This window comes from Chelonoidis abingdonii, unplaced genomic scaffold, assembly GCF_003597395.2.
Source record: "Chelonoidis abingdonii isolate Lonesome George unplaced genomic scaffold, CheloAbing_2.0 scaffold0027, whole genome shotgun sequence".
Taxonomy (NCBI): Eukaryota; Metazoa; Chordata; order Testudines; family Testudinidae; genus Chelonoidis; species Chelonoidis abingdonii.
This window is the reverse complement of record NW_027424288.1, coordinates 997,804-1,010,911: the sequence shown is the minus strand read 5'-3', so window position 1 is coordinate 1,010,911 and position 13,108 is coordinate 997,804. Positions and strand designations below refer to the sequence as shown.

Here is a 13,108-nt window from a genome sequence, read left to right as displayed (position 1 = left end):
TTAAGTCACTAACTTCTTTGAGTCTTCTCCTTTCTAGATGCCCACTTGCACTGAGCTATTCACCTTCTGTTTGTGAAACGTGCAAAAATACCTGGCCTTCTCTAGTGAGTTGAAACTAAATTTAAGTTTCACATCCTTGTCTCTAAAGAGAAATCAAGTATGGTAAAAAGCATCAGTGGTCGTATTACTGCAAGTAGAGAGATTCATTCTGGGATAGGGCACCTCACTTTAGGATTGTCCTTTATTATTTTTATCATTTTCCACATCTTGTGAATTTATTATGAGTCTTATTTTATGAGTTATTATTTTCTGCAAGCCCCAGCTGCTGGAATCATGAGATTGCATGAGAATTTCAGCTTTTATTTAAGTGTCAGATCTTCTTGGCTATGAAGAAAAGCTTGAAATTATGTTGCCAGGATCAGAATCCACAAGGCAAATAAAAATATCCCTAAATGTATTTGAAAACAGTCTCATGTTTTTTAAGTTAATATTATGGCTTTTGGGCAGGGCCGCAAGTCGGACAATTTTGCCCTGGGCCCCACAAGGGCCCTGTGAGCCCTAGCCCAGCAGCAGTCCGGGTCTTTGGCTGGCATTTCGGCAGTGGGGGGCTCTTCAGTGCTGCCGAAGACGCAGAGTGACTGAAGGGCCCCTTGTTGCCAAAATGCCCCACGAGCCCTGGCCTGGATCTTTGGTGGCAGGGGGCCCTTCAGTCGCTCCGGGTCTTTGGTGGCATTTTGGCAGTGTGGGGCCCTTCAGTGCTGCCTAAAACGCAGAGCAACTGAAGGGCCCCCCGCCGCCGAAATGCCGCCAAAGACCTGGACCGCCGCCGGGTGAGTACAAGCGCCGCAGCTCCCCCGCTTTGCCCCGAGCCCCCTGAATCCTCTGGGCAGCCCTGCTTTTGGGTCCTGACTCACAATTTTTGAACAGTTGGGACTAGTAGTGCTGTTGTTCTGTGCTAGAACTGAGAGGCCTCTACTAAGATCTAGGCACTGCATATACACATGGTAAGAGTCAGACCCTACCTTGAAGAGTTTCCAGTCGAATAGACAGGACAGACAAAGTGTGGGATGGAAACAGAAATGCTAAGAGGTGATGTGACTTGCCCAAATCACCCAGCAGGTCAGTGGTAGAGCTGCAAATAGAAACCAGGTCTCCTGACTCCTGTCCACTAGACTGTGCTGCTCCTCGCCCTGGTGCTATCTCCTGAGCAGAGCTAGGAGGAATGCAGCACAGCCTCAACGCAGAGAGCAAAGCAGTCTTTGATCTCAGACATATGGGTGCCAGAGCCCTCTGAAGGAAGGTAGGCCTGGCACAGGACTAATGAGTTTTTGGTTTGGGGACTATTTCTTTGATTTACTATGAGGAGGACTGTTGGGCTGTCTGGGACGGGTTTACGGGGGGCCTAACGAGACTGTTGCAGAAAACCCAGGCCTAGGGGCAGTGTAGGGAATTGCCTTGATAAACTTCCTGGACTTTTGTGCCCTACTCAGGTCTGCCCTGGGGTTTGTCTTGGACCCTGAAAATCATGGTCACATGAGTATAAAAACATGTGATACCAGACTAGGGTTGCTAACCCTCCAGGATTGTCATGGAGTTTCCAGGAATTAAAGACTAATCTTTAATTAAAGATTATGTCATGGGATGAAACCTCCAGAATACATCCAACCAAAATTGGCAACGCTATACCAGACAGATCTTCGAGTTGAGGGGAGACCTGCATGAGCTATTTTAAAGGGGCTTAAAGATAGAGAGAACAAACCTGGATGGATGGTTTGTGACTGCTATTGATGTGTTTTATTCTATTTCATCTTTTATTTTGTTGTTAATTGAAAATAAAACACACAGCAAGAATATTTATGTAGTCTGTTCTTGAATCTATCGACTCCCAAGGACTTGTAGAGTGAAATGGTTATCTCTGCGGAGATTGGAGGGCAATAGAAACTGTTTGATTATTCACACTCTTTGGCTGGCCTGATCATGACCCCTTCCCAGCCACTTTGGGGCTGTGTGGGACTCCTTCAGGTACTGAAGTTGAGACCAGGGGCAGACTTTCTGCTTCAGGTGCCAAACCCTGAAAGAAGCCCTGCTGGACCAAATACCAAAAGTTTCTGAATTGTCTCTCTGGGGTTTGAAGAGTAGAGGTTTGTATTAGGTGCTGTTCTCTTCTGTAGTAGTTGAATGGACTTCCCTTTTTCCTGGAGGAAACTGATTCTGTTTTTGGAAGCTGTTATGTATCTGGGATTTTAAAAATTCTGTATCAGCTGTGGAATTAAGGAAACTAAATAGCTATGAAATTGGCCCTTGTATTGACAGGTTCTATCTTGCTGATCTCAGTGATCTGTAGAATAGTCCCATGTGTTTACAATGGATAGAATGTACATTGTTTCCTAAAATGTACTAATAGATTATTATTACTATTGGTATTTCGGTAATATCTGGAAGCCCTAACTGAACTCAGGGCTCTGTACAAATAGAAGTCTCCCAGGTAGGCTTAATGTAACCCCTAAAAAATAAGAGGGAAGTCACAAGGCCTGACTTTCGTCGACTGGCCACTTCTTTTGCACTTAGCTTTACCCGGTCTCTGCGATGCAGTTACAGTCAGGGACATACTCATCTACATTGATTATTTGTGCATACAAATGAGGTATGGTTAAGACCAAGCTGAAAATTTGGCCCATGGAGCTGCTTTATTTGTGTCGGGTTTAGTTTTTGTTTTTGTACAACAACAACAAGCTTTTATAAAACAGAAGACCAGCAGATAGCTATATATCTATATATAGATATAGATATAGATATTTAACAATTTGCACACTCTCCTGAGGAGTTTGCAACCCAAACACATAGCACCACTGTTCATAATGCATGGGAACCAGCATGTGAAACTGACTCGAAACAGAAGTGAAATTGACTAAGTCTGTCTTCCTTGTCCCTGTTTGAGTGAAACACAGAAGATAAGCAGTCATTGTGAATAGTGAGAAGTAAATGAGGAGGTTTTTTTAAAATCTTTTCTTTTGGTTTAAAAGATCTAGTAACACAAGTGAGGATTTTTTTGTTTCGTTTTTAAGTATATCCTTTGGAACCAGAGTCTGTCTTTTAAAAAAATATATCAAGTGTAGGGTAACGTGCTAGCGGCCATCATGTGGAATTGTGTGTGTGTGGAGTTACTGAAAACTGGCTGTACGCCATGGCAGCTTTACTGTGCATGGCTCAAGGGCTTGGAGCAATTACATAACACTCTGCAGCAAAGAAAATAGAGGCCCCAGCACTTGACTGCCTTCAATTTCTGATTTAGTTACTTGGCAAAATCTTAGATTTCTTTTTTCTTCTGCTAAAGGATGAATCATCCAATAAAGAGGAGTTCTGAAACTGCCCCAGCCAATAGGTGTTAGGTTGTTGGGGCTGAAGCAGGAGGGATAGTTATCTTTTGGGCTAGAGGCAAGAGTAGAGGAAAAACATTGTCATGTGATGGCTATAAAAGATAAGTAGGCATATGACCTGTGAATTGTTTACAGAAAGAAACTCTGTTTCCCCCATCCCCAGTTTATGCCTATGCTTCGTGGTACTACTTCCTGATATCATTGTCTCCTGATGAATTATTGATCCAGGGTCACTTCCATTTTCCTGGAATTGTTTTCTTTAAACAGTGATCTCTCTTTGAATTTTTTAAACAAGCTGGTAACTGTGAAATCCAAGCAAAGTTGCTGGTTTCGAATTTCAGGGTTAAATTAGACCCAACTCATTGATAAGAGGGGGGATAAAATTAATTTTTCCCTTCCACATGGAGATCATCTTCCTCCTCTTTTTTTTTTTTTTTTTTTTAAAAGGAGCAAGCTCCTGATTCAACCTCAAAAGGACTTAAGCATGTGCTTACTGTGAAGAATGAACTAAACTGCTTTGTTGAAGTAGGGTGTTAGGGATCTAGGAATTGGCTTTTTCATTTATCCCTGTTGTCTAATTCTTATCAAAAGAAAATGTAATACAATCCAATCCAATTTGGAAATACTTTGCTTTCTAGAAAGTTACTCCTTTGCTGGCCCCTTTCCTTCTGTGAGTGAGATGTGGTTTTTCCATGGAGGTTTGCCTGGAGCCTATTCCAGGTCTCTCTGTTTATTGCAAGAGTTTAGACCCTGGTTTAGCGAAGCATATGCATGAGTAGTCCATTTGACTTCAATGATACTGCCTGCAGACTTAGAGTTAAGCATGTGCTTAAGGGCTTTTGCAGGATCAGGGCCTTAATAGAGGAGAATTTTATTCTATTTATTTCAGTCACAAGTAAAGGCGGGTGTATCTACAGTAAGGGCCTGACCTGGCTCCCAGAGAATTCAAAGGGAATCTTTTTGTTGACTTCAGTGGGAGTTCAATCAGGCCCAACTCCAGGAGCTCATAACACAAATGTAGATGCCTGATAAAACAGGTTGCCTTGCTTGTCCTTATCACATCTGCACCGACACTCTGGTTTTGATGGAACCGTCCAGATGTACCAGTGCATTCTGGGGTTTCTGAAGCACCTGTTGTCATAGCGTCCAGTAGCTTTCAGAGTGATTTCCAAATGGGAGGCATGGAGTTAGATATAGCTGATCTGATGCATCTGCAGCACTTACGGCTTCCAGGCCATGCCAGGGGAAAGCTATTACCATCTGCATCAGAGCCCTGCTGAAGACCTCATGTAAAAAGTCCAAGCCTAGCTCTTGTGGGTGGAGTTGTACAGAGGTTGCAAGTAAAAGATTTTCTTGCAGCCCATTTTTGACTAGCTTAGACCAGGCTGAAAGCTGGGTCTGCAGGTTCCAAGGTGAAATTCAGGGGCAAGCCTGATGTGTCATCCACCTGCCCCATCCCTGCCTAGTGTCTGCCATGACTAGTCCATTTGAAATGTTCCCTTCTGGCTCCCGCAGAGGGAAGCCTCCTTTTCCCTTGCAGTGGATGCTGCCATTGTGTTTACCCCTGTAAGGGAAGGGTCATGGGCCATGTCTCAGCAGACTTGTAGCCCACCTGTGGGGAAGGAGGATTGTTCTCTAGTGCCCACATGCTTTTCTGTCTGCATGCACAGAGCTGGGGCAGGGTGGAGGTGAATAACAGGAGCTTTTCTGATCCTGGCTGCCTGCTCTCTGGGTGTAGGGGGGAGTGCCCTTGTGTTTGGCCCTCAGTCCCTCATGTATTTGTGTGGGACAAACTGGTCTCACTGATCTTCCCTGAGAAGCTTTTTGCAGAGTGCCAGCTGTCGAATTCTATCCCCCACCCCTCGGGGTATCAGCAAACACACCCATCTCCTGAAACCTGGAGACTTGTGCCCCCAAATCTCTCTCCCACACTGTGGTTTGGGTCAGAGAAGGAGGGAGGAATGGCAGAGCAGTTCTTGTGGCAGGACTTGGACGCATATTGTACAGCAGGATGAGTGAAGCTATGAAGCAAACACACAAATATATGCTTCCCACCAGAGCTTTATGTAATCAGAGTCAGTGATGTCACTGGTAACTGCGAAGAGCAGGCTCTGAAATTACAGCCCTCAGCAGACGGGCGAACGCTCTCTCTTAGCATCTGGAGGGGGTCGCTTAGAATGCGGGCTGACTTGTCAGCAAAGCAGGGGGTGGGGAGTTACCCTGAGGGTTTAGAGCTTGGAGAGGAGGGGGTGAAATACCAATCCAAATGCAGTCAGCCTTGAGGGTGAAACTCTCTCTGCCTTTGTGAAAGCCACTTAACGAGGGGGGAAGGAATGAGACTACATGTGCATGCACACCACTACCCCTGTATTGCAGCCCTACTGTGGTTAATACTCCCACCAGTAGGCTGCAGTAACATATATGCAGGGCTCTGGAGTTTGCCTGGATTTGTTCCTTGGCCCCTCCTCCTCCTCCTATCCAGAAATCTCTGCATTAGATAGTTTGGGACGATTGCATATCTTCCCACTAGGGCCAGCCCCTCCAAGCTGGGGTGAATTTCACTCTTAATGAGTCTGAGAAAGGCACTATCCTCTGACTCTGGTATTCCCACTCCAGCAGCACATCCCAGGCCAGGGCTGCAGCCTGACAGGCCAGGCTCTTGATACTTGAGCCCCAGCTATTCCATTATTTGCTTTCTTTGCACGTAACAGTTGCACAAGAGGACCACAGCGGGCCAGCTTCAGCCCTGATGTAGTCGGGTGCAGCTCCTCTGAATGCAGCAACAGTATTTAGTGAATTTAGTGGAGTTGGACTGTCGTCTTCCAGGACTGTCGTCTTCCAGGACTGAATTTGACCCAGCGTATCAAAAGGGAAAAGCTAAGGCAAGCAGCCCCCCTCTATGGGCTGTAGCTCTAACCAGGCCAGTGTTTCCAGCCTGCCAAGTAAAAGGCAATGTTGCCCTGTGCTTTTTCTGGGCCAGGCAAAGGAGCAAGTTCCTCAGCCCTCCGTCCTCCCGGCACTCAGCTCCTGCTTCCCAGGAGTCATGGGTTTTGTGTCTCCAGCCAGACAAATCCAAACCACCCACTGGCTGTTGCTGTGTGAGACAAGCCATTGCACCCTGTGAGCCTCCCCGTGTCCCCCAGAATAGACTGGAATGAACGGGAGAGGGCCAGCTGGTTAAGGAAGAGTAGAAAGCCTCCTCCCTCATATACTCATGCATTCGTCTTGGCACAGGGTCAGGGCTTTGGCATGTCTATTACTACATGTCATCCACAGGGACCAGAAACCTCTGTGGTAGCCCTGTTTTCTGAAGCATCTTTCCTTCCCAGGGATGGGAGTGACTATGAAGAGTCTGCCCTCACTTCTCCACTTTTACCTGTCACTCCTGCAATGAGTTCACATGTGTTCAGATCTACTTGGAAACTGGCAGTCCCTGAAAGCTGATTCATCTCCATCTTCTAATGCCCTAAGGATTCCCTCTGATTGTAAATTAATTCTCCCTGTATAAAGCTATAATGCTTCTAGACTTTTTTTCCCAGTTATTAGCATGATCCAGTGGTCTAAATGGAAAGTCATGTGACTTTCTTGTGTGATGTTTGGGCAGCGCTGGTATTTTTGCTAAGTGCCAGGGAGCCCGAGGCTATGTTAAAGCCACCTTACAATAAAGCACCAGGTAGATTAAGGGAAGGAGACACACAACTTTGTCTAGACTGTGGGATTATAACTGCCAAGGTAAAACTGCAGGACTTTTTGATAAGGGCCTGTAGATTGGACAGTGACACCTGTAAACTCTGTTTGACCAGCTGAGATAAAATTCCTTGTCAGTTTCTTGCTTTGATAAAAGTTGGGCTTTGATAGAAGCTGATTTCTGTGTTTTATTTAGCCTCCCATCAGTGAATCAGAGCTGCTTTCACATTTTGTCTCTTAATTAACATCAGTGATCAGCTTGACTTCAGCCCACAGAGGCCAAAAATACTTAACAGGTTACGCACCTGCCAGCATTTGGAAGCTGAAATGCAAAATATTTGGGGAGAAAAACAGACACGTTCTTTAAACCCCATTAAAATGTGCTGGGCTACGAGAGGTGGGCTAGAGTGGGAGAAGTGGAGAAAACTTGGCTGGAGAAGTGGGAACAATTGGCCTGTTGAGACTAAGGGCTTGTCTACATGGAGGCAGCTGCACAGTGCAACTTAAATCAGTTTTTTAAATTGATTTAGGCCTTGTCCACATGCACAAACTGTAGTGCTTTAACTGTGCTAATTAGTATGTAGTGCAACCCACTCATGTGATGCAGCAATATAAGTATTTAGGTGCTTTACACCAAGATTACTGTTCCCATAGGAAAGAGGGGAATAAACTATCCTGGTATTAGCAATGTTTTACCACTATAAACGTATCTATACTAGGAGTTGTACTGGTTTAACTTTCAGTTCTACTGGTACAAAACCTGTGTGTCGACCAAGCCAGAGTTAAATTGGAGCAAACCAATGTGTGGCTGCTCTTATGTTGATATGAGAGTTCAGTTAAACCTGTTCCTAACTGACTCAAGTTAAACCAGAAGAAGCCAATTTTAAAAAGATCTGTGAATCTTTTGCACCAGTTTGATTCTGTTGCTTTATATTCACACCCTCTACATTATACAAGTGTAACTTTTTTCATGTGGACAGGTCCTCAGACTGCTTTATCCCACATAATACCTTGTAAAGGTCTCCAAACAGCAGCTGCTTTCATTTGTGTTCCACTGTTCTTGGGCAGAAAGAAATTAAAAAGTTGTCATCTCAGTGTCCATGGCTTTGAGATTTTTTTCATTGCTTAATTTTGTGTAATTCTGTTTTCCCCCCGCTAACAGCCATGGTATATCGTGCCAAGGCCTGTTTGAGAGCTCCTGAAATTCACTGGTTATTGAGAAGCCGAACATTGATATCCTGTTCCCAGCCATCAGGGATATCTGGTACTGAGGCAGTTGCCTGGCACATGTTCGAAGTTTGTGTGTCTACACTCTTCACTGGTTCCTAGCACAGTTTTGCAGTGTTTTCCTAGGTTCACCCTGGCAATAAAAAAAAAAGAAAAAGGAGGGGGGTTTAATACACAGACTTCCCCAGACGTGGTAAGTAATGATGCATAGCACAGAGTTTGTGTGGCAACCTGGACAGGCCCACCTGTGCGTATTAAGCCTTGGTGGGTAAACCATCTAGAACATCCTTGTTCTGGGACAGTGACCTCAGGTTTCTGTTAGGAATGGAACTGGAAGTGGTAGCAGTTGGTGTTACCTCAATTTTTATAACTCCACATACAGTCCCCCACCAAGATTGGGGCCCATTTGTGCTAGGCTCTGTACAGAGACATAGGGAGAGAGAGGCTGGATATAAACTACAAAGGTTTTTCTGCATAGCTATGTCAGCACACTCCTCCACCCCCCACCACGTAGATGCAACTTATACTAACAAAGGAGTCATTTTGTTGGTATAGCTTATGTCGTTTGCGGAGATGGTTTACCTATAATAGCAAAATAACTCCTTTTGCTGATACAATCTGTATCTCCATGAAGGGCCTTTGTTGGTATAGGTGTACTGGAAAGGTCTTTGACATGTAGACTAGCCCATAGTCCCTGCCCAGAAGTGCTTACAGTCTAAATAGATAAAGATGAGTAAAGGATGGGAGAAAGGAAGTAGTTTTATCCCTGTGGGACACCACAGACAGACCTGCCTTGTTAGCTTAAGGTCTAACTTGAGTGTTGCCCCTAATCTGATCCCTATCCACACATGCACATCTCTCATTGGTGCTTTTACCTCAACCTAGCTGTCCTGTTGGGGGGACGGATTGAAGCTCAAGTGCTGCTGATGTTGGAGCTAGTACTACAGTGAGGACATGGCTACTAGGTGCTGCTAATGCAAACACTCTGCAGCTCCAGGGTCATTTTGTAGTAGGCTCATTCTCAGTTGTACTAGGCTCACTTGAGAGGAGTTAATTCAAGTGTAGATAACTCAAGCTAACGCTACAGTGAAGACAAGGAGGAATCAACTCTGTCTCCCCTGAGTCCCAGTCCAGTGCCTTAGTTACAAAAAGAACAAGAGTACTTGTGGCACCGTAGAGACTAACAAATGTATTTGAGCATAAGCTTTCGTGGGCTACAGCCCACTTCATCGGCTGCATAGTATGGAACCTATGGTAGGATGATATATATATACACGTACAGAGAACATGAAAAGGTGTTATAAAGCCACCCTTCCTTTCTGGTGCAGTGGTGAAATGCTATGAGAGAGGCCATTCTGAGCTTTTCCAGCTGTAACAGGAAGTGGCAGTGATTGACAACTCCTGAGAGGCTGGTATCTTGCAAAATGTCCAGCCCAGTTTTGTGGGTTCATAAACAATAGGCTAGTTTGCAGGAGCTTCAGGTCAGAATTCAGACTTTTGGATGCCAAACTAAACCAAAGTCCATTTCCCAACCTGTTTGTGTCAGGATCCTGGACGAAGGTAAGCAGGACTAGTGGCAGGAATTCAGAAGCCAGGGGTCAGGGCCAGGCATGTAGTCAAGAGTTAAGGGTCAGGAATCAGACTGAGGGTCAGTACCATGTATCAGGATCAGTGTTGGCATTCCAGGGGTCAGTCGGGAGTCCAGATGCAATTTGGAGCCGAGGTCAATATTGGGAGCTCAGAGGCAGAGATGCGGGACTGCCATGGTAGCTATCTGGGGATCCACATTGTTGCCTGAACACTTCCTGGTACACCCCATAGACTTGTGTAGGGGATTGCTAAGACAACTGTCAGTCAATTTAACTCGAGGCCTAACTTCCTGTGGTGGTACAACCTCTATGGGTCACTGGAGACAGGTGAGGTTACAGACTGGTGGCAATGTGAGCTGCCTGCAGGTCCAGGTTCAAGCCCTGCCGATCCTTACATTGCAGGTTTGCCCAGCATTGGGTTGAAACGTCCTTGTAATGTGTTCAGCAGAGCACCCGTTGCTGACCATGTCCAGAGCTGTTTATCTACACGAAATGGCTGTCAACTGAAATTGGTTTTCCCAAGTAGTGAAAACTCTTAGTCAGCAATAAGGATTAAATGCCAGCGGGTTTCACTGTAGAAAAAGCTGAGCGGGAGGGTGACATTGACACGATTTGGTTTTTTTATGTTTATGACACTTTTAAAATCAAATCTCTTAATAAATATTTCATTAAAAACACACATTCCTCAGCCAAAGCCCAAATTTCAGCCCCGAGGCAGTTACTGCGGCTGAATTATAGACCTTTTATAAGAGGTTTTTATAATGGAAACATTGACAAACCCATAACTATAGTGGTGCTAGTGGGTGCTGCTCTTGTACTGACAGTTCATCAGCTAAACCCCTGACCCTTCTTCCCTTAATCATCCTTGCTTGTCAGTGACATAATTGCATGATTACAGACTCCTCTCCCCATCCCTTTCAAACTGCGAACAATAGTGAATTTCAAATACAAAATGTAAACAAACCGTCCAAACTAATTTGTTTTTCTGCGTTCAGATGGACTGAGTTTAGATTCCGTTCCTTTGTGTCTGAACAGGGCTGGTAAAGGCTTTCAAGAACCTTTGCACTGGGATACCTTGAGTATAGACTGATCATCTTGATGTCATTGTTCTGTTGATTGGGATTACAAATTCAACATAAATCATTAATGTAGGGTCTGGAAAAAAAATAACTTTATTGTTTACCATAAATCTACTGTTAATTCCTGAATACATAATTTAGCATGGGAGAAAACAGAACTGGTTTTACTGCAGTATGAGTGGGGTTATGCTTTGAGATTGCTCTCTGAGCAGTTTCCCATAATTAAAAAAACAAACAAAACTACAGTGTTCTGTAATAATGGTCCAAAACAAAATAGTCACAGTAGTACTGTACTGTTTGGAGTTGTTATTGTAGAATAAATTGCCTAGGGAGGTTGTGGAATCTCCATCTCTGGAGATATTTAAGAATAGGTAAGATAAATGTCTATCAGGGATGATCTAGACAGTATTTGATCCTGCCATGAGGGCAGGGGACTGGACTCGATGACCTCTCGAGGTCCTTTCCAGTCCTTGAATCTATGAATATAGTGCAAGGGCTGGAAGCAGAAATAGGCAAAGGGTCTCTGGTCCCAGAGAATCTGTGTTGACAGCAAGATTTCAAACACCGGGCTAGGAAATATGCAGCCCTGTATTCCTTGCAGTCAGAATGTCCAAAGAGTGCAGATCTGACCCTTTAATGAGTGTGATGTGTAATTCAGTCACTTTGCAGTAAGGAGTTTGCTGCAGTCAGTTAGGCTTCCTTTTTGCCTGATGTGGCTGGAAAAAGAGGAAGATGGGCAGTGAATGGTACATAGTTCAATATATAAAGTTAGGTTTTTTCCTTAACCAGTAATGTGCTAGTGTGTAACACCATTCGACACTTGAAAGTGCCTTGATATAAAACTCTACACAGTGTAGTAGACTGCAAATAGCTGGCAGCTTCAAGTTATGTGAAACCAAGCAGACTACCGTTGCCTCAGTGCGTTTTTTCTCCCCAAAGTTCATCCAGCCGAGACAGGTTATCAGGTATGAGCACAAGGAAATAAACTGTCTGTCAGAGGTTAGCAATAGGGCTAATGTTGTTGAGTGACTAGTGTTTGCAGAGTAAACATTTAATAGCAGGGCATAAGGTATCTGAGGGAAACAGGGTGATGCTGGAAAATCGAGCCTGCCTGGGGAGAAAATGAGTTTGATTTTTGTCCTTTATAAGGCTGCAGCTCCTAATCAATTTCTCTCCCCCTCCAGACGTGCTCACCTACGCCTGTGCTTAGAACGTTTAAAGGTTCTGATACCACTAGGACCAGACTGCACCCGGCACACAACGCTTGGGCTGCTTAACAAAGCCAAAGCACACATCAAGGTAAGCACCGCTTTTCCCAGGGTTCCCAGATGCTTTCCATCTGGACTGTTTCTAACTGCACCAATCACTCACCCACTCTCCAGAGGTAAATCTGCTCTCACTGAGACTAATACCTCTCAAATGTATTGCTCCTTCGGTTAAATCATCCATTATTACAACATGGGTTGTTCGAAGAGTCCATAATAAACTCTGTTAACTCTGGAAATGATTGATTAGGGGAGCAAGGAACCTGTTCTGTATTGTGTTTGGGGGAAGACAGTAGCAGATCTTGCTCTTTTTTAAAGTAGAAACACATCTAATGTGATTGAAGGGCTGCAGTTTGATGGGAAATGTAACTTCTGTCACTCCAGTGCGTTCCCCCTGCTGGCAAATCAGTATAGGCCTCTCGAGTGAAACGGGTTGATGTCTTATTGTTTCCATCATCTTTCATCTGTGGTTCTCCAAGCTTCCCAAAGCCCTTCGTAGATTGCTTCTGGCAAAGTAAAGTGTAAAAAGAAAATCCAGTCTTGCAGGGATCAAGAATATACTTATATCCTTTGTTGCAGCTCCGGGTTGGTTAGGGAGGGAGCCCTGCTTAAAGGAAAGTGTTAGCGTGAAATGACTCCCATCTTATGCAAATAGTTGGCCATCCGGAAACAAAGAACATTGGTCTGGTAGATTTCCCAGCTGTGATCAAAGGAGTCTGTAGCAGGTTACATAAATTGCTATTTAAATGGAAAACTGCTTCTGAGAAGTACCTACTAAACCAAGCAACAAGAAAGCCAAACATCCCAGGGTAAATTTTTGTGTTACAAGTGATCATAACAAATACAGAATCTGTTTGTTTAAGGGAATTGAGGCCCCCTGGTGG

The 13,108-nt window shown here is 44.5% G+C and overlaps 1 protein-coding gene across 3 annotated transcripts in view; it reads left to right on the top strand.

The window, feature by feature from the left end:
• The window catches only part of MXI1 (MAX interactor 1, dimerization protein), a 92,868-nt gene that overhangs the window by 62,334 nt on the left and 17,426 nt on the right, over positions 1 to 13,108 (top strand). For all 3 annotated transcript variants that reach the window (XM_032793519.2, XM_075061368.1, XM_032793517.2), the window contains one exon: positions 12,144 to 12,258. In XM_032793519.2, the coding sequence (XP_032649410.1) occupies positions 12,144 to 12,258 (115 nt within the window). The remainder of the gene's footprint in view (positions 1 to 12,143; positions 12,259 to 13,108) is intronic.